Source organism: Falco peregrinus, chromosome 1 (genome assembly GCF_023634155.1).
Source record: "Falco peregrinus isolate bFalPer1 chromosome 1, bFalPer1.pri, whole genome shotgun sequence".
In the NCBI taxonomy this organism is placed as follows: domain Eukaryota; kingdom Metazoa; phylum Chordata; class Aves; order Falconiformes; family Falconidae; genus Falco; species Falco peregrinus.
This window is the reverse complement of record NC_073721.1, coordinates 126,819,575-126,837,441: the sequence shown is the minus strand read 5'-3', so window position 1 is coordinate 126,837,441 and position 17,867 is coordinate 126,819,575. Positions and strand designations below refer to the sequence as shown.

Below are 17,867 nucleotides of genomic sequence, written 5' to 3'. Positions count from 1 at the left end.
GGTGGGAATGGGCTGGCCTGGGCCCAGGGAGGGTGGGAGCAGCCTCAAATTCTTGGTGGTTGGCTCTTGAGGGGGGTGCCTGGACAAGATTCCAGCAGGGCTATGTCCCACCCTCTTCCGCCTGCCTCTGTACCCAGGCACAAACAGTGCAAAATTGATTGTTTTTGTACAGGGCGGTGCTGGCTGAGGGATGGGCTGCTGGAACACAGACCATAATGAACTATTTAAAAGAGCACCAGGGGTCTCTTGTTAAATGGAAAAGAACAATATTGAGCAATGATGTGAGTGGAAGTTGCCATGGAAACTGGGGCAGCGCTGGGGAGCAGCTGCACTGCTTCCGAGGCAGATTCCTACCCGCAGGAATCCACCCAGGGGAGTGCAGGAATCCACCCAGGGAAGTGTAGGGCAGGCACGAAGGCTGGGAGCTGCCACGGGGGCTGGGGGCTCCCTCGCCCAGCTCCGGGCTGGTGGGAGCAGAAGCTCTGGAGCACACGGCTCCAGATGCAGGTGGGTGTGAGATGTGCGCTCCACTCGCTGCCCGGTATTGTTAGAATCACTGTGCCCTCTTCTCAGCGTTTAATGAACAGCTTCATGAGGCTAATTAGCTACTGCTCTTTATTCATCATGGCCATGACCCAGACGAAGAGCCAAGACTGTGTTCTGAGCCTGAACAATGGGTTTATCGTTTGCCAGACTGCCCCGAGAGTGAAAACAACCTTTTGCTGTCGGCATGCTCATGTTGGTAGAACAGCGTTTGTACCTGAGACCTGGGTGGATCCTTCTGGTGATCCTTCAGTTGTTACTTGGGTAAAACTCTTGGAAAACCAAGAGCAGGATGGCCAGCGTGAGGGTGGGAGAGGGGGCTGGGGGTGCCATCCCGCAGCCCACCTAGGCAAGGCCTGTAGCCCAGGAGGGTCACAGAGCTGTGGTCCCCTCGCACGGAGGGAGCCTGCTGTGCTTTCGCAGAACGGTCAGGGTTGGAGGGGTTGTTCCTCCTTTTGCTGCTTCTGTGCACAACTCCTGAGAAATTATTAGATGGGGTTTTTTTACAGGTGCATTTGCGTGTGGTGCAGCAAGTTGCTGCGCGGGGAAGCAAGGCGAGCAGCCAGTTGGAGGCTGGGCCAGCACTGAGGCTTCGTGAGCACTGCAGCACTGTCCCTGTGTCCCCGGTTCAGGGTGTTTCAGGTAAGACACATTTTTGCTGCAGGAGTGGAAGGTTCCCAGGGCTTTGCTCCTGTGGTGCTTGGCCTCCCCACGGAGGGGATGCGCCTGGTGCCGTGTTGCCCTTCTGAGCTGGGAAGCCTCTGCTCCTTACAGCCCCTCCTGGGAAGGGTGAACTCGTTCTGGCCTGAGTCATTAGTTGTTTGCTTTCAGGCAGCAATTTCACATGAAGCTCGAAGCTCAGAGTTAAAGCCTGGCTGAAATACAGGCTGTGTCTCTCTCAAGGTGGAGGGTTAAAACACATGCCTTGTACCCACTTGAATAACAGCCCCCTCTGCTCCAAACAGTGTGGGGCACGTGTCCTGTCCCAAGGCGCAGTGACCTCGCAGCTCCAAGGCCAGACCACTGACAGGGACTCATCCCCCTGGTTAGCTGAGTCTCTTTTGAGGTAGGTATGGGGAAGAGTGAGTGATCAGGGCTGTGCCGGTATCCATGTCTGTCTGGTCCGTGTATCCCTGGAGAGGTGGATGGCGAACTCGGAGCCCTCTGGCTGATCCTAGGGAGGCTGCGTGCACTCATGGGGCCAGAGCTTTGTGTGCCTTAGTGCCACAGACAGGGTTGTACTCGCTGGAGCAGCTGCGGTTTTGGAGTTTGTGGAGAAGGAAGTTAAATGTTTTCAAGTGTAGAGTGCTGGAGCCCAAACACGGTGGCCTGGCAGGGGGGCCTTTGGCAGCAGGGCACCACAAGCCCCATGCTGAGCAGACTGGGAAGAGCCCCTGCCTCCCTCCCGGCACACAGCATGGAGCGACCGAGCCTGGGGGAGCTTAACTGGCCTTTTCCCTCCTGCAGAAGGTGCTTTTACACGTGGAAAATGATTTTATTTAGGAGGTTGTCAATAAGCAGCAATTTATTAACTGTGCCTCTGAAGGTGACCCCAGCTCTGCAGCTGGAAGGCAGTGCTGCGCAGCAGCCGGCATTTCAGCGGTGTGTCCTGCCCCCCGCATTGTTTCGCCTTTTTCCTTCCTTTGCTCCGATCTGCGGGTGATTTCCTGTGCCGTGGGGTGTGCAGGGCTGGGTGCATCCTTGCCTTGTTTTCCTGCTGCCATTTAGAGTCTGCCCAGCACAGCAGCATTTGTGTCAAATGAGACCCTAATGTCCCTCCAGCCTCATGGCGAGTCCCCCGCCATGAGCTCAGCTGCCTCGGCCGTTGCTCTGGCTCCGCAGGATGGACTGGAGAGAGGAGGTAGCAGAGCCCTCACTGCGACTTTGCCCAAGCTCAGCCATGGCATCTTTACAGGTGAGCGCTTCCCCCTGTAAACACTCCCCTGGTGTCCCCTCCAGCCGTGACCTGTGTGCACGGTGTCCATGGTGCTTCGGGCTGTGCCCCCCTGGGGCTGTGCTGCGGTGGGTGCAGGCGCATCACATGGTGGCACTGCGCGTGGCGGAGCTGCCCCACGCCGCTCTGGCTGCCTGGGAATGTGGGGCTGTGCCAGCGTGCCAGGGCTCAGCCCTGCCATGGGTGCGGGAAGGAGCCCACATTGCCTCCATGCGAGAGATAAGGAGCTTACACTGGGGAATAAAGAGCTAACGGATCCCCCTGCGGGGCTTGAGCCAAAGTCCATTAAGTCTACGTGTGGCTCCCTATTAACCGCAATAGGCTTTTGCGTGTGGGCTCTCGCCAGGCTTCACACGCGCTCTAATGCCACATGGGGATTATGCCAAAGCTGTGCCCTACTCACTCCTGTTAATTAGTAACACAAAGTGGAATTAGTGAATTGAACGATGGAGAAACGCGGAGAGGGGAGAGCACCTGCAGAGCGCGCTCCCCCAGCACTCCCGGCCCATCACCCCAAAGGACCTGCTGGTGGCACATTCCCCAGGCAAATGTGGCTCTGAAGCCTCACAGCCCCGCTGCAGGGTCCGCTGCCTTCCTGGGTGTCAGGAAACTGTAACTCTCCAAGTAAATCAGATTTCTGTAGCCGCTCTGGGGCCAGGAATGAGCAGGGGATGCCTAGGTTTGCCAGAAAGTGTCTCCCCTCGAGGATCCTCCATGGCTGCTGCTGGGTGGCACCATTAGATTTCCATTGCCATGGCATTCCCTTTCTCCTTTTTTTTCCTCCTTGGCATCTTACACCAGCTCTGAGAATCTGGAGGCATGGCATATTTGGGGAACAGATATTCCAAGGCACATTGTATTCCTCTGGAATGCCTGGATTTCCTCCTTGCTCCGTTGATCCAGAGCCCACTACGCTGAAAGCTGCAGCGACAGACTGCTGCTGCTCTCTGTGCTTGCAAAGCGTCACCCCAGCCACCCATATCTGTGTGAAGGAGGGAGCCTGATCTGTGGCATAGGAGGCAGAGAAAGGAAAAGACTGGAGTTACTGCCCAGGTGGTCAGGATGTCTGCAGGGGCTCACCTGCATTTGGGGCCGGGAGGGGGCCCTGGGGGCACCCCCAGAAGCCACAGAGGAAACTCTAGTCCATTAGCCAAGGTCGGTGTCTTTCAAGAAAGATCTACAGCAAGCGAAGGAGGAAGCTAAAGCCCAGCAGGATCAGCAGCCTGGGTGGTTTTCTCTATTGCTTCGTCCAGCTAATATTGAACAAAACCCCCCAGCAGGGGCAGAGGCAGAGGATGGGGAAGGGCAAAGGGCCTCTGCCGCCTCCTGCCCATGAGCAGGGGCTGCCTGCAGGATGTCCCCCACTGCTGGGGCCGCAGGGGATGGACTTTTCAAGGGCATCCTTCCCACAGAAAAATCGCAGCCCACACCGGCACTTTCTGGGAGACCTGGGACGCAGCACCCTGCTGCACTCCCAGCTGGAGCTGCTTGCTGCTGCCCAGCCACAGGTAAAGCTTGGGCTCGCTCCTCTGTGCTGTGCCTGGCCCGCTGCTTGCTTCTGCACAGAAATCACACTGTTTCTTCCTATTTCTACGCTGTAAGACTGGGAAGGCAGGGGTGGTGATGCATGGATGTGCCTGCAATGTTTAATGCTTTTAAAAATGCACCCCTGCCTGTGTCAGCCTTTGGCTGTGCCTTCCCACCTGTGTGTGACAGGAGGGATGCCTGACATGCAGAACCACTGCAGCGAGTGCCAGCTGCCCACGATTCACTTCCCAAATGGCTTTCCATCACCCTTGAGTCCCACCAGCTGCTCAGTGGGTTTGGGAGCCCTTGGCCAGGCAGCACCCCCCAGCAAAGCATGCGAGTGGAGGGGAGGGCTCCTATGGGAGCTGTGCAACCCCACGCAGATACCAGTCTTTGGCAGGAGGATGAGGAGCACCCATTGTGGTGAGGCTTGCAGCTCTCAGCTCGGACGCTGCTTGTCACCTTTAATTTGCACTGAAGGGTTGCTAAATCCAGAAATGAAGGCTGCTTGCTAATTAGTTCATTCTTTAAAGCAGCCTTTCAGGAGCAACTACATCAGCTGGGAAATGCTTCCTTCTTCCAGGGCTGCAGAGGGATGTCATTACTTCATTAGGTCGGCTAATGGAGCTGGAAAAAAACAAACCCCTGTGCACACTCCCTCCTTGGCATCTCACAGAGATCAAAGCCTGGGTGAGAGCGCGGTGTCATGGGCTGGAAGCGGTGACCAAGACCAGCCCTCCTTCCCCCAGCGCTTTCATTTAGGCTGCTGTGGGGTTTTGTCCCTGACCAGCCAGGGACCCGTGCACTGCAGCCCTGCTTCCTCCCAGGACGCGACATGTTGCTCCTGCTGTGAGCACTGTAAAGAGCAGACTTACTGAGAAATAACATTAATTCCCAGGGCTCCCTGGGATTCTGCGGAGCAGCATGAGAAATTTTGTGAAAGGCTGCTGGCAAATTGTGCATCTGAACAGATTCCGCAAATGAAATAGTGCTGTGAAATTTTTAGTTCCTTACTGGTTTTCTTCTCACTCTTTTTTTTCTTCTGCCCTACTCCCTTCTTCCCTTCTGTCCCCAGGGCCACATGGAGGCAGCTGCAGGAAAGCATGTCCGCAGGGAGCAGGGGGGCACCAATGCTTTAGGAAGTTTTGGGTTGTGTTGTTGGGTTTTTAGATTTGGAGAACATTGCGCAAAAAAAATGCTTTCCCCCAAAATTCTTCCTTTTCTAAATGCCAACATGTGGCTACCTGCCACGTCAGAACGAGGTTTCTAACTGCTCCCAAACCTCTGCTAACTCTGAGTGACTTCCCCTGGTCACTATGAAACAGTCTCGTTGGGAGCTCCTCACCCCTGCAAAGTCCTGGGGTGGCAGGGTACCTGCAGGTCTCAGCCTTTCCAACTCCACCAGGCGCCTTTTCCCAGCACGAGACAGCAATGCTGCGGTGGCACAGAGGGGCGAGGCTCCGAGAGCCTGGTGAGGCTGGGAAGCACTCGGCCCCTCACGCATCCCATCAGCAGAGTGGGAATCCTGGCGGTGCTGGACCAGCACAGAAGAGATGTTTTCCCTCTCTGCAGCCTCCAGCTGCCTCTGGGAAGTAAAAGCTCATCTTTGTTTAAACTCCAGTGCACAGGAGCTCTCTGGTGCACCCTGAAGCCCTGCACCAACTCCCCGAAGGTGTTCAGCTGCCCAGGACAGCTTGCGAAAGCGCCCCGCTGCCCAGACATGCCTGCGCATACCTTTCATGAAAGTCTGGTTGCCTTGTGACACTGCCTAAAGCTTTTGTGTGGGCAGGGAGGTGTTCTGTGCCAGGCACGCTGCCGTTTGGGCCTTGCAGCCATACCCTGGCAGCTGCCCTCCGTGCTCTGACATGGACCATTTTCCACCTTTGGATTTTGGGTGCTGGATTCAGCCAACATCCCCAGGAAGGAGGGAGCTGGCCTGCATGGCAGAGATGGGAGAGCCAGACTGCTTGCTGGGGTGGCAGTTAGGGAGTGGGACAAGGTCCACCCAAACTGGTGGGGGCTCAGGGCTGTTCCCCTGTAGGAGGCCAGGGTGTGGGGAAGGGGCTACCTTCCCTCTGTCCCAGAGGTTTTAGAGCCGTACTTGGTGAACACAAACCTGGCTGAGGAAGCCCAGGGTCCCTCGACAGCAAAATGAGGTGATGTTAAAGGACAGAAAAACCCCTAAGCTGCTGCTCTGCCCTCAAAATAGCATCAGTTTCTCAGTTTGGTCCCTGTGCCATTTTGGTGTAGACCTGGTTGGTCGGTTCCTGCGGTGCTTCCCCCTTGCCCAGGCAGGCTCAGCTGGGGATGATGGTGCAGTGTGCCCAGCCTGCCTGCTCCCAGCCTTCTGCTGTGTCACCAGCCAGGAGAGGGGGAGAAGCTGCTCAGCTCGTGCCTGGATGTGTCCCCGTGGGGCTGCATCTGTGGCCCAGGAGGGAAAGCTGCTGGGCAGGGGGGTAATGGAGGATCCCTGCACAGACGCTGTGTGGGACAGCCCTCCTTCCAGCCAGCATAGGGTTTGCCAGGAGTGATGCCTTGGGCAACCACAGCTTTGGGTCCCTGCCCTCTCCATGTTGTTCTGCTCCTGTCTGGAAATGTGTTTGGGAGGACTGGGGGCGGTGGGCAGGGAAGAGGCGAGTGCCCTACAGGCTTCCCCGGGGCTGGCAGAGGTGCTGACATAAAACCGAGGGCTGATGGTCACCTGAGAGCCTGCAGCTGCCTGTCCCCCATGTCAGAGCCCTCAGTGGATTGGGGATGTTGAGGTGAAGCTGGAGAAGCTCGGTAGGGAGGCTGCTTGTGGCTGAACATCTCTCCGTGGTGTCCCAGATGGTTTGTGCCACCAGCTGAGTAACACCCAGGAGGGCATCGGACAGAGGCTCCCATGGGACGGGGCAGAGGCTGGTGGTGACGTGGCCCAGGACAGGGCAGCTGGTGGCCAGGGCACACAGGGCAGAGGGGCACGGGAGGGCAGATGTGCTGACAGTGGGTGCTCTGGGAGCAAAAATACCAGCTGGTCCCTAACTGGGGATGGTTCCTGGCAAAGCTGCTGTGTGCTGTTTCAAGAATTTTTCTCCCGTTGTTGCATTTGTTACTGGTGGACATTGTTGCCGTCACTGTTGATGCTGCAGCACGCTGATGAATGTGACTCTTGCTCATCAAGAGCACTGAGCTGGTGTCCGGTGTTCCCAGCTGCTGCCCTCTCACTGCGGTTTCCTCACATTGGCCCCATTGTGGCTTTACCGGGTCCCTGGCACAGCAGATGGGGGTCCGTGGGTCTCTGGTGAGGTACGGGCACACTTGAACCTGGAAACCCGTGCCTGGGAGATGACACAGTGCATCTACCTTGGCTTCTGGCCCTGCGACAGCCCTCATGTGTGCCCTGAGGGACAGAGAAAGTGGCTTTGGCATGGCAGAGACCAGCCCAGAAGCATCGAACTGTGTGCTGGCTCTGCGGTCAGGGCAGCCACCCCACTGAGCTGTGCGCATGTTATCAGCTGGACACTGCTGCTGCTGCAATCAAAGCTTTTGTTTTTTAATTGGGTGGAGAGTGGAAACCCGGCGTCCCCTTTCTGTACAAACAAGAAAGATTTATTATCCAGGGGCCCAGCTCTCTGAATTGGACTAATGAAGCTCCTGCTCCTCTCTCATCTCATCTTTATTGCTGAGTTCTCCATGGAAATGGGCTGAGCGTGTCCCAGCGAGCCCCACGGCTGCCCCAGCAGCATTGGCTCTATCAGGGCTGGGGTAGATGTGCCTGAGGCTGCTCTGAAACGGCTCAGAGTTCCGGCTGGCAGAGCTGCTGGCCTGTCCCAACCACAGTGCAGGTCCCACCAGGTGGCTCTGCCTGCAGGGGAAGAGGGATGTGTGCCATGGGGCAGCTGTCGCACAAGTGGAAGGGCTCAGTCTTAATCAGAGGAAGGCAATTGGTGATTTCCATTGCTTTCCCTTCCTCACAGACAGCTCAAGAAAACTCTGTTGTCTGTCAGGCTTGGTTTACTTTTTAAAAATATTATTTCGAAATACCTCTGGAGGGGTCAGAAGGGAGCTCTGGAGTTCCTGCCTGGGTTGTTACAGCTTGCAAAACAACCCCATTGTCTAATTTCTTGAGGCTCCAACACAGGTAATCCGAGGAGTGAAGTGCTTCTCCCCCACGGAGCGTACCTGACGGCAGCCCAGCCCCGCAGACGGGACTGGCTGCAGCTGAAGTTGTTTCCTCTCTGGCTCAGCTGCGGCCCTACGTCAAGCCGTGCCCCTACCACCGCGGCGAGCGGTGCCTGGTGCCTGGATGCTACTCTAGAGGTCAGCAAGCCCTGCTGAAGGCTCAGCTTCTGCCTGGCACAGCTGATGCACAGATGCATGACAACCAGAAAGGCTCGCTCTCTGGTCCGCATTTCTTTAAACTACAAGGAAGGGAAGATTTCCACAGGTGGGGACCTGGGGGCTCTGCAGTCTCTCCTGGCTCCGCTCCAGGTCGCCTCCCTGTGCTCTGGCTTCCTCAGCTGCTGAGCCCTGTCCCCTCCCCAGACTGTGAAGGTGCTCGGTGCTTAAAGGATGGGTCAGCTCTTTGCTTCCAGGTCATGTAAAACCGCAGGGCAGGTCCCTGGTGCTCTCGGCTGCCTGGCATTGCTGCTTCGATGCCTGTTGACATCTAAGGGACACTGGGACAAAACAGGAGAGCTGCATGGCAGGCTCTGGGCTGTGCTGATTTGCAAGGGATTTCCACTTTTCCCTGTTTACTCTCTGGATTGCCTTAAGTACATCAGTGATGCCGTGGGACCCCAGGAGTGAGGAATGCCATTGCTGCCTGAGCTCCTGCCTGCTGCTGGCAGCCCCTGCTGGTCCTGATGTCCTGGTCCTGCCACCAGCCCAGCCCAGGGCTGGTATCTCCACTGCGCCCAAACCAGTGTGACAGGGCTGCCATTTGGGAGCCCTGACACACGCAAACCTCCAAGCCAGCGCTTGAACCTGGCTGGAGGTGAAGGTGATGGTGATCCTCCTCCCAAGGCAGGATAATGACTTGCTTGGACCTTCCTTGCATGCTTCTTGGTCCATCGCTCTCAGCAATTAGCCTTGGGAGTGGCTGGGGAGTAGTTTCTCTTGTTTGTTCTTTCTCACGGGAGTTTCACATCAGAAGCTCTTCCCCGTAATTTGCTCTGATGTGTCTCTTTGCCCCAGCTGAACCTGTGTGGCAGCCGTAACCTCACCTGCCCACAGGTCAAGATGAGTAAAATGCTGGTCCTGCCATAAAGCCAATGTTGGCAGTGGGTGTAAGGGTCCACAGAGTTTAAGGTGCGGCTCTTCCCTGCTGCTTATAAGGAGCCCTCTGCTTTCCAGAAAGTGCTCTTCTCATCTTCATACAGCAGAAGTACCTCTAGTGCTTGAAGAGTGTCTTGCAAACAGATGCAGCGACACATGCTAGCGTTATTTCTTTTTCATCCTGGGAGAATTAATGATACCTGAAAATTAATTTTGGTTAAGAACTAGTGTGTCACAAAGTGTTTGGGATTTTTTTTTTAAATGAGGAAAAGCCCAGCTATCCCAACTGGTGCCTGAGCCAGTCCTCTGAGCATCTGAGGAGATGAAATCAGCACTCCTGCTACAGGAGCGGGGGAAACTGAGGCAGACAGGGGTAAGAGGAGGTTGGGGAGGCCAGTGCTGGAAGGAGAGCATGCAGTGAGACAGAGACCTCATGTCCAGCAGCATGGTGTGCAGTCACAGAGACCTGCCAGGGGTCAGCTCAGGGACCCTCTTTCTTACCTCTGCTCAGCTCCCTGCATCTCTCATCGCCCAGAGCTGCCGCGATGCTGACGGGCAGTGCTGAAGGCTGTGGCAGTGACGGCGCCAGGTGGAGCTGAGGCGGGAGCACAGCAGGTTTGTCTGGCAGAGCTGGTGTTTGACAGAGGTGACTAAAAGTTTCGGTGGTTGACGTTCAAAACCCCTCCTCTGGATGCTTTGCTGTGACACCCCAAAACCTCCCTTCCCCCATGAGCAGCTGCTGGGGGCTGCTTCGATCAGAGCCCTGAGGCAGCGCGGCACACGGTGCCATGCTGGCATACACAGCCACGCCGGGTGCTGTGCTTGTGCCGCGCTGCCCAAACCATGTAACCAAACGCTGTAGGTGCCCTGAGCGGTGTCTGGTATGTTCCTGCCGACCCTGAGTGGAAACAGGCTGGAGCTATGGGGTGAGAACATTGCACCCATTGGCATGTTTCTACTTTTAACATGTTAAAGATCATGTCTGTAACCTGCTCTAATTTTAAGCTGCAGTATATGTGCGCCGAATTCCTAGCACGGAAGAATGAGTGCAGGTGTAAAATTAGATGTATTATTTATGGGCTGGCGGTTACCAGTGCTCCATCACTAAAAAGTGCAGTGCTCATTCATGTCGGCACTTCTGCCTCCCATGCCTCATACCAATACTGATTTCTTCCCACCCCAGGATTAGCCTGCAGTCAAAATCTTGTTATCCAGGCAGAGGTTTATAGGGAAAGGACACTATTCCTGCGTTTAGGAATTGGTCCATATTAGCATCAGTTAAACATAGTAGCGTTTCATTCTCAGTCGCTTTGGCTGGCAAGAGCTAGGAAAGCACGCTTAATCATTGACTGAACGAGTATAAATTATGTGTTTCTAGTCTCTGCCACAGCTGGAGAAAAGATTATGTGAAATAACTAACATGGAAATGTTAATCAGCATTAGCTGTAGTCCAAATTCCATTAAGAGGAATGCTAAATACAGAGGAGGAAAGTGCTCGGATTAGGGTGGCTTGGCAGCGGGCTCTCTTCCTTGATGTTTTGGTCTTGTGCTCCAGCATTTAAACTTCTATTTGAAATACAAGTAATTTTCTCTCCCTCATCAGTACCAACAACAAAAATGTCAAAATATACAGCAGCTGATGTGTGCAGGCAGCCTGGAGCACTCTTCTGAGGACACGTTAAAGCAGCAGCTTGTTAGTGTTAGCATAAACATTCCTGCTAAGGTCTGATCAGCAGGGTTCGGCATGCCAGAAACTTGTGTCATGGAGAGGCAGGCAACTGAATGGGTCTGCATGAAAGACAGTCAGCCTGGATGGTTAATGGGACTCTGAAAGTACACTCGCTTGTTCTCCAGGCCTGAATGTGCAAACCAGGACACAGATCTTATTGTGCAAGCAGAGCACATCCATGTGGACCTGTTGATTTCTCTGAAAACCACATTTTGCTGCAGGGGTTGCCTTGCTGTGCAGAAGTTTGTGGAAGGAAAGGCTTTGTGCCTGAATGTGATCTCCTGAGCTTCTGATATTTTAACACACAGTTATTATTTTGTATTAGACTATTCCGTCGCTAGTTTCAATGCTTTTCACTGCTTGCTCTATCCTGACTCTTGTTTACCAAGTCTTTGTAGTTAGTATTTCTGAAGTTACTCAGGCTCCACCTGTTCTCATGCAAGTTGGAAATGTGGGGAGGAGGTGGCCAGGGAGCTGTCTGCTGTGGAGTGGAACATGATGTGGGGGAAATCCTTACAGCAGAGTTTGCCCCACTCCAGCAAAACTGGAACTGAAATGGATTGGCCTGTGCTTCTAGCCCCCTTCCACATGCTGTGCTGGGCTGCCTGGGCTCTCCAGGGGAGGTGGAAAGGGAGCAGTGCCCTTCGATCGCACACACGTGCTCAACCCCTGCTGTACAGCTGATTGTTCCAAGAGGCACTTGCTGCAGAGGCCACTCCTGAATGCCTCCCAGGCTGTATGCAAGGGGGAACTTGGAAGCCGAAGCTGCCTGTTAGCCCGACAGAGGTTATTTTATCCATGGAGTTACAACGCAGAATGCTCACTCTACTTCAGTAACGGAGCACACAAGTATGAGCAAATAACAAAATCCAAAAGAGATGAAGACTGACACTGTTTAGCAGGGCTGGAGTCTCACCAGGTAAAATAAGCCCTGAACTTAGGCGCTAGGAGCAGAAGTTGCCCATGTAGCCAGGGAAGCAAGCTCTTCAAGGCCCAGTGAGCAGCCCGTGTGGGATGCTCAGAGGCGTATGTGCTCTCCTGGGGGAGCTGCGCCATCCCAGCAGTGCTGGGAGAGCTCTTGACTGTCGAGACAGTGTCTGGTGTCTGCTTTGAGTGCACCCTGGCACTTGGCACATGCAAAAGCATGTGAAAGGGGCAGAGGAAAGGCCTGTTTTCAGAGTAGTTCTCAGGCTGTTTGGATGCTTTGACCCATGGGTATTTTATTTTCCGCTCTCTTGAAATGACAAAACTTTGAGAAATCCATCCTTGAATAGCTCTTGCAGCACTGCAGCACAGAGAGCAGGCTCACGTTACCCAGCTGCTGAACCGAACAGGCAGGTATTTCAGGCAGCCTCTCTCTGCCTGGTGGCTTTGTCCAGCATGCGGCAGGGAGGCACAGGAATTAGGACACTGTGTACCTGCCACCTTCTTCCAGGACTGCTCCAAGGGCTGAGGCCTCTGCTCTACAGCTAGATCAACTCCTGGATTACAGATTACAGCGTACAGATTGCTGTCTAGCATAAACCAAAACTCTTTTCCAGAACTAAATCACATTCACAGGAAATTCACACCCCATTTGCCATCAGCCAGCATCCAAGAGGGAGCAGTAAATGCAGGCAGAAGATTTGTTTTGCAGGAGTATCGTGAAATCAGCAGGTGCAGGAACTGCGAGCTGACAGCTGTGTGCCAACCTTGCAGGTCACCCCAGGCACTCCTGCTCTCCCTGTGTTACCCCAGGGCATTGTGCATCCCGCAGCCACCTCCCCTTTCTCCTCTCCTGCAGCTCCCTTCTTGCTCCCTCTGTGAACCCCAGGCTGCCCCTGGTTTTGCTGTTGCAGGTTCAGCTGCTATCTCAGCACAAGGCAGGATTTCAAACTCTGCTGTTTTCCAGCTGATCAGACCAGATGGAGAGCAAAGTATGGCAGAGATAATGAAGCTATTTTGCAAGGCCTGGAGAGCTGTGTGGTGTTTCTCTGGCTTCAGGAGACGCTGCTGTTCAGGATTATTGTGGGAGACGCTGTGGTTGCTATTATTACATTGCAAATCCATGCCTGGCTGGTTGCTAACCTGGGACCCTGCTTGCTTTGCTCATCAACCTAAAAATGAATCAAGGATCTCTCCTGTGCTGACAGGCATTCCCCAGAGGGGACACAGTGTGAGGGAGCTACTGAAGGTCAAGGGGCTTCGGTTTCACTGTGGATCCCTTTGAGTTTAATCAAGGCTCGGAGCTGTTGATGGTCCAGCCCCAGACATCATACACATAAGGATAAGAAGCTTAGGAAGAGCCTTCCCTTTGCTACTGACTCCACAAAGTTAAAGCTTTGGAAACCGCAGCTGGTGTTGCCTAGGTACTCTGGTTTCCAGTGTAGCCAGACAGCAAATCTCCAGTCAGGATGGAGGATGGGCTAATGACAAACAGCTATTTGAGATGTTTTCCTCTGAACTGGGCTGGCTCCTCATATACAAAACATTGTCTCCCTGAAGACCTGTCTGCAGTTCTGCTAGTGTTCAGATGGATTTGCACACTATACATTCGCACAGACACACATTTTTCTCTCTCTTTCACTGCAAACAAATCAGTTGTTAAACCAGAGCATGGTTACTCCCTGGCTAGTCTGTTCTATCAGATGCAGGAAGGCATTCAGGTCTGGTTAAGTTCCTTTTGATCTTTACATTCCTCTTAGGCTCCTTATCACTTCTCTTTGTCCCTTCTGTTTGTCTGTCCTCCCTTTACCCGTATTTATGGTAAGGCTGATTGTGACCAAATCAGTTCATGAGTGACAGGGCTTTGTCTTGCCATTGCTATTTCGCTCAGTACAGCCCCAGAAGCATTGGTCCAGGCACAGAGCTTACTGGTGTTCCCTTTGCCTCTGCTCTGAGCAGTCAGATGCGTGGCTGCTGGGCAGCAGGTCAGTTTAAGAGCCTGCCAGAGTGAAACAGCCCCTGCAGCTTTCCTTCAGCTCTCTGCTGTAAGCCAGCCCATGGATGAGGTGCTTTTCAGGGAGTGCTTACAGGATGAGTTCAGGATCTCCAAGTTTCCAGATGCTTGTTTCATGTTTTCTGCCTCCACAGCCGTTCCTGAACTGCTTTGCTAATCCACTGGGCCTTGCGGGGCTACCGCGGGCTCTTGGTCTGCACGCTGCTGTTTCACTCTCCACAGATTTGCCCAGGGTACTGTGGCATCCCGGGGGGGCCCCAGACAGAAGCTGCTGTGTTACAGGAGCTGCATTATCTAATTGAAGCTCCTGCCTACTATCGCTGATAAACACAGGCAGCAGAAAACCTTACTTTTGGTGGTGGTGTGGGGAACCAGAATCTAGCACTGATGATTTCCTGATGTGTGTGTGAATGCGAGAAGATTTTGGTATCCCTTGCACCCACTTCTGTTTCTAATTCTGTCTACACAGCATTTACATCCTTGACTATGACCATAGTGTGTGTTACACACAGTTCAATCGCAGCTTTCTGGGGGAACACTGCAGTCTGTCATGCTGCCTTTAGTTTCACTTGGAAATTCAGCTCCTTTGTGCTTATTGGAATGTGCTGCTTAATTAATGTAATTTATGACACAGATGCTGCAGACCACAGTGTTAAAAACACAGGCTTACGGGCTGTTTCTCAGTGCTGTTTCTTCATCACTATTTCACTTCTCTGAAAACATACTTGCTTTCTCTCAGCAACAGAGGTGCTTGACAAGGCTTGGAGACTCAAGATAAGATGCTTTAACATGCACATCTTACCTAGCAATATTTCAAAATCTTCCCCTTACAACGGGAACTAGAGTCCCATGAAAACTGTTAGCCACTTTCTTGCAAACACGTAGTAAAAACTGAGGAGCTGTTCTGTCTTAGTCTTCATCCACAACCTGAGCTTTACCCAGTCTTGCTGCCAAAACAGATTCCCTTCCTTTGGGGTGTGATCTTCTTTTGGGGTGTGTTTTAATCAGTAACGAATGCACAGGACAGCTTGTTCTGTTGGCTGGCTTGGAGGTAGGCAGCAGCCCTAGTTTCTACACCCACTTCTGACCTGACGTACGGCTTTGGAAAGTTGTATCCCACCTGTTCCCATTCCCACTGCTGTCCTCCTGGTTATGCACGGGCAGTCCGTCATGACGGGCTCAGTCTGGGCACTGTGCTTCATGTGCCGGGCTGAGTGTTTCCTGTGACTGTCAGGCACTGTTCTGAAATAGCCGCTAGCAATAAGCCAGAGCAGCCAAGTTGGCAGCCGAGCTTTTGTCAAATCCGGCTCCCAAGAGGCTGGCACACGCTTTGTTTTTTCCTAAGCTCGGCATCGTGCCAGACTGGTTCAGGAGCACAATGTGTAAACACTGGCTGCATGGAGGCTTCCGTCTGAACATGTTTTCACCCTTCTCCCTTTCTTGGAACGCAGAACCTGCCTCTGCCAGATGCAGCGCATCCAGTGGTGAGCTTGCGCATGAGACAGGGTGTAAGATGCCCTAAGAGAACAAGGCCTTGCTGTACCCCTGCAGTGAAAACTGTGACACTTCATGAGTTCAAGAGCAAAAGGAGATAAAATTATATCCTACTCCATGCGTGTGCCTGGCATGGAGATTAATTCATTTGGATGATTAAGACAGCAAGTGATGCAGAAAGTGGCTGGGTAATTTAATGACCCAGGTAGAAATGGAAAGCGAGGAGCACATTTCCCTTTCAGTCATGTTGGGGTTTGATTTTTATGTCCTGTTACAAAGTGACTGAGAAGCCAAATGCCTGGAGAAGTGTAATATATTCAGACTGATCTACTTTTCTATCTTATAAAATAGCTGAGAACCTAAGTTTGTTGAGACTCTTATTGGAGACAGATGTTGCCATGTGGTGGTTTGTTTAGAGGGTGCTCCCCAGCCAGCTCCCTGTGTGGCTGCAGGGAAGATGTCACCAAGCATAGGTGGAGGTCCTGGAATCACAATCCGTACAGAAACCCACGCTCAGCTGTCTGCTGCTCACGAGCTCAGAAGGTTGGTATCATCTCACTTGGTGTGCATGACCACCTAGCTTTGTGCTAGTTTGTGACTCCGATTCAAATACTTCTTGAACTCTGACTGCAGGTAGGAGAATTGCACAAATGGTGCTCCTCTAAGAAAGCAGGAATACAGGCTTTGGTAACTCTGAAAAAACCTCCACCACGGTGAAGCTATTCCTTCCTCCTATCTCACTGTACAGTTTGACTCCAATTAGTTTGTCTCGACTGCTAGACGTGCAGGCCAACACTGCTTCTATTTCAGGGGAACTTGCCAGAGAATAATTAGATTCCAGGCCTGTAAAAGGACCAGCCAGCAGATTTTGCGTGCCATTAACTGAGTACTTATCACACAAACATTGTTGGAATAAACATACCCTTTGTTGTGCTGCTGTAAGTGACGGTTGTCACAAAAATGAAATGTTTGAGCAGATACAGAGCGTGATAGTTCCTGAGCGACATAAGCTGCTTGCTTAGATCAGATTTTAGCCATGGTTACTGAAACGGCACCAAGTGTGTATCGGTGCACACAGCTCTGCCATGCTCAGCAGTACTTTGGCAGTCCCCGTGGCTGGCCACCCATGGCAGTGGGGAGTGTGACAGCAGCTACCGTGTACAAAGTATTGCTGATGCATGAGCATTGGCATCCACCAAACCCTAAGCTGGTGTACAAGGAGACGTATAGTCAGCATCATTGTCCCAAAGAAACCTGTGGTTTGAAGGATAAAGTCAGAAAGAAAGAAATAAGTGGAGTTGGGGAGGTAGTGGAACAATCTCCAGCCAGAGCTCCATATTTCCATTCAGTCTCTGTTTGTCAGCAGTGAAGTGACCTTATCTAACCACCCTCAGGTTGTGCTCTATTGTTTGTGCCCACGCAGAGCAAAGACAAGCCATAGCAGACTGGCTTGTATTGGCTCATATCACTTGCAAGAGAGCTGGGAGAAAGTCTAGCCAGACAAGTAGGAATGAGGCGATAGAAGCCAAAAAACAGTGATGGTGCGAGTGCACTGCAGAACAAATGAGGATATATCTAGCTAACAGGCAGAGAGCGGATGGGATGTGGAGAGGAGTGATGTAGTGGGAACTACATGCCAAGAATCTTAACAGCAGCAGCTTGAATTAATTTGGAGAGCAAAGTGAGAAGTCCAGAGAAAAAGGCTGTAGTAGTTGTGTCCAGAATCAGGGAATAGTTTTGGCACCATGGTCAGAGGAAGGGCCAGAGCATGGCCATCTGTCCAGACTGTGCTGCTATGGACTGGCTTAGACTGGAGAGTCAAAGGTGAGAGCTGCAGTACGTGCTGCTGAGGCAGTAAGATTAGCTGGGTTCCCTCCTGAATCTGTACAGCCTGGATGCCAGTCAAACGTACAAGTCAGCCCCTAGTAATTTAACGTGAAACATCTTGTTCTTGTGCTGACACATGCAGCACTAGTGCTGAAAGATGGTGTTCAGATAGCGAACTTTCTGCTTTGACAGAAGTGAAAAAAGGGGAAGGCTCCACTCTAGCTGACCTGGCTCATCGCACTTACCCTGCACAGAGCTGGCTACTGAGAAACATGGTATGAATGGGACAAGCTTCACCCATGATCAGCTCCAGCCAGAGAAAGCTGGTTCACAAGGCAGACGCAGTCCTCTTACTGCGGTGGCTGCTGAGCCTTCAGAAGAGCAGACACCCAGCTGGTTGGTGCAAACATATGTATTCATGTGATCATCTAGGGACAGGGAACAGCACTAGAAATGGTTGAGCACTCAGAACTGCTATGTGCAGCTTCTCGGCACTGACATGATAGCAAGGAGTTATTTTTAAATTTCGGCTTTCCCTTGTACTGGAGTGACTCAGAAGGAACTTCCTTTAAACAACAGAAATTTGGTGGAAGGAGGAG

General features: G+C 52.8%; 1 protein-coding gene across 2 annotated transcripts in view; it reads left to right on the top strand.

Moving 5' to 3' along the window:
• The first annotated feature begins 2,255 nt into the window (after window positions 1-2,255).
• UACA (uveal autoantigen with coiled-coil domains and ankyrin repeats) overlaps window positions 2,256-17,867 on the top strand; it is a 51,013-nt gene continuing 35,401 nt past the window's right edge. For both annotated transcript variants that reach the window (XM_055817107.1, XM_027789519.2), the window contains exon 1: window positions 2,256-2,458. In XM_055817107.1, coding sequence (XP_055673082.1) covers window positions 2,387-2,458 — 72 coding nt within the window. In that variant the 5' untranslated portion in view covers window positions 2,256-2,386. The remainder of the gene's footprint in view (window positions 2,459-17,867) is intronic.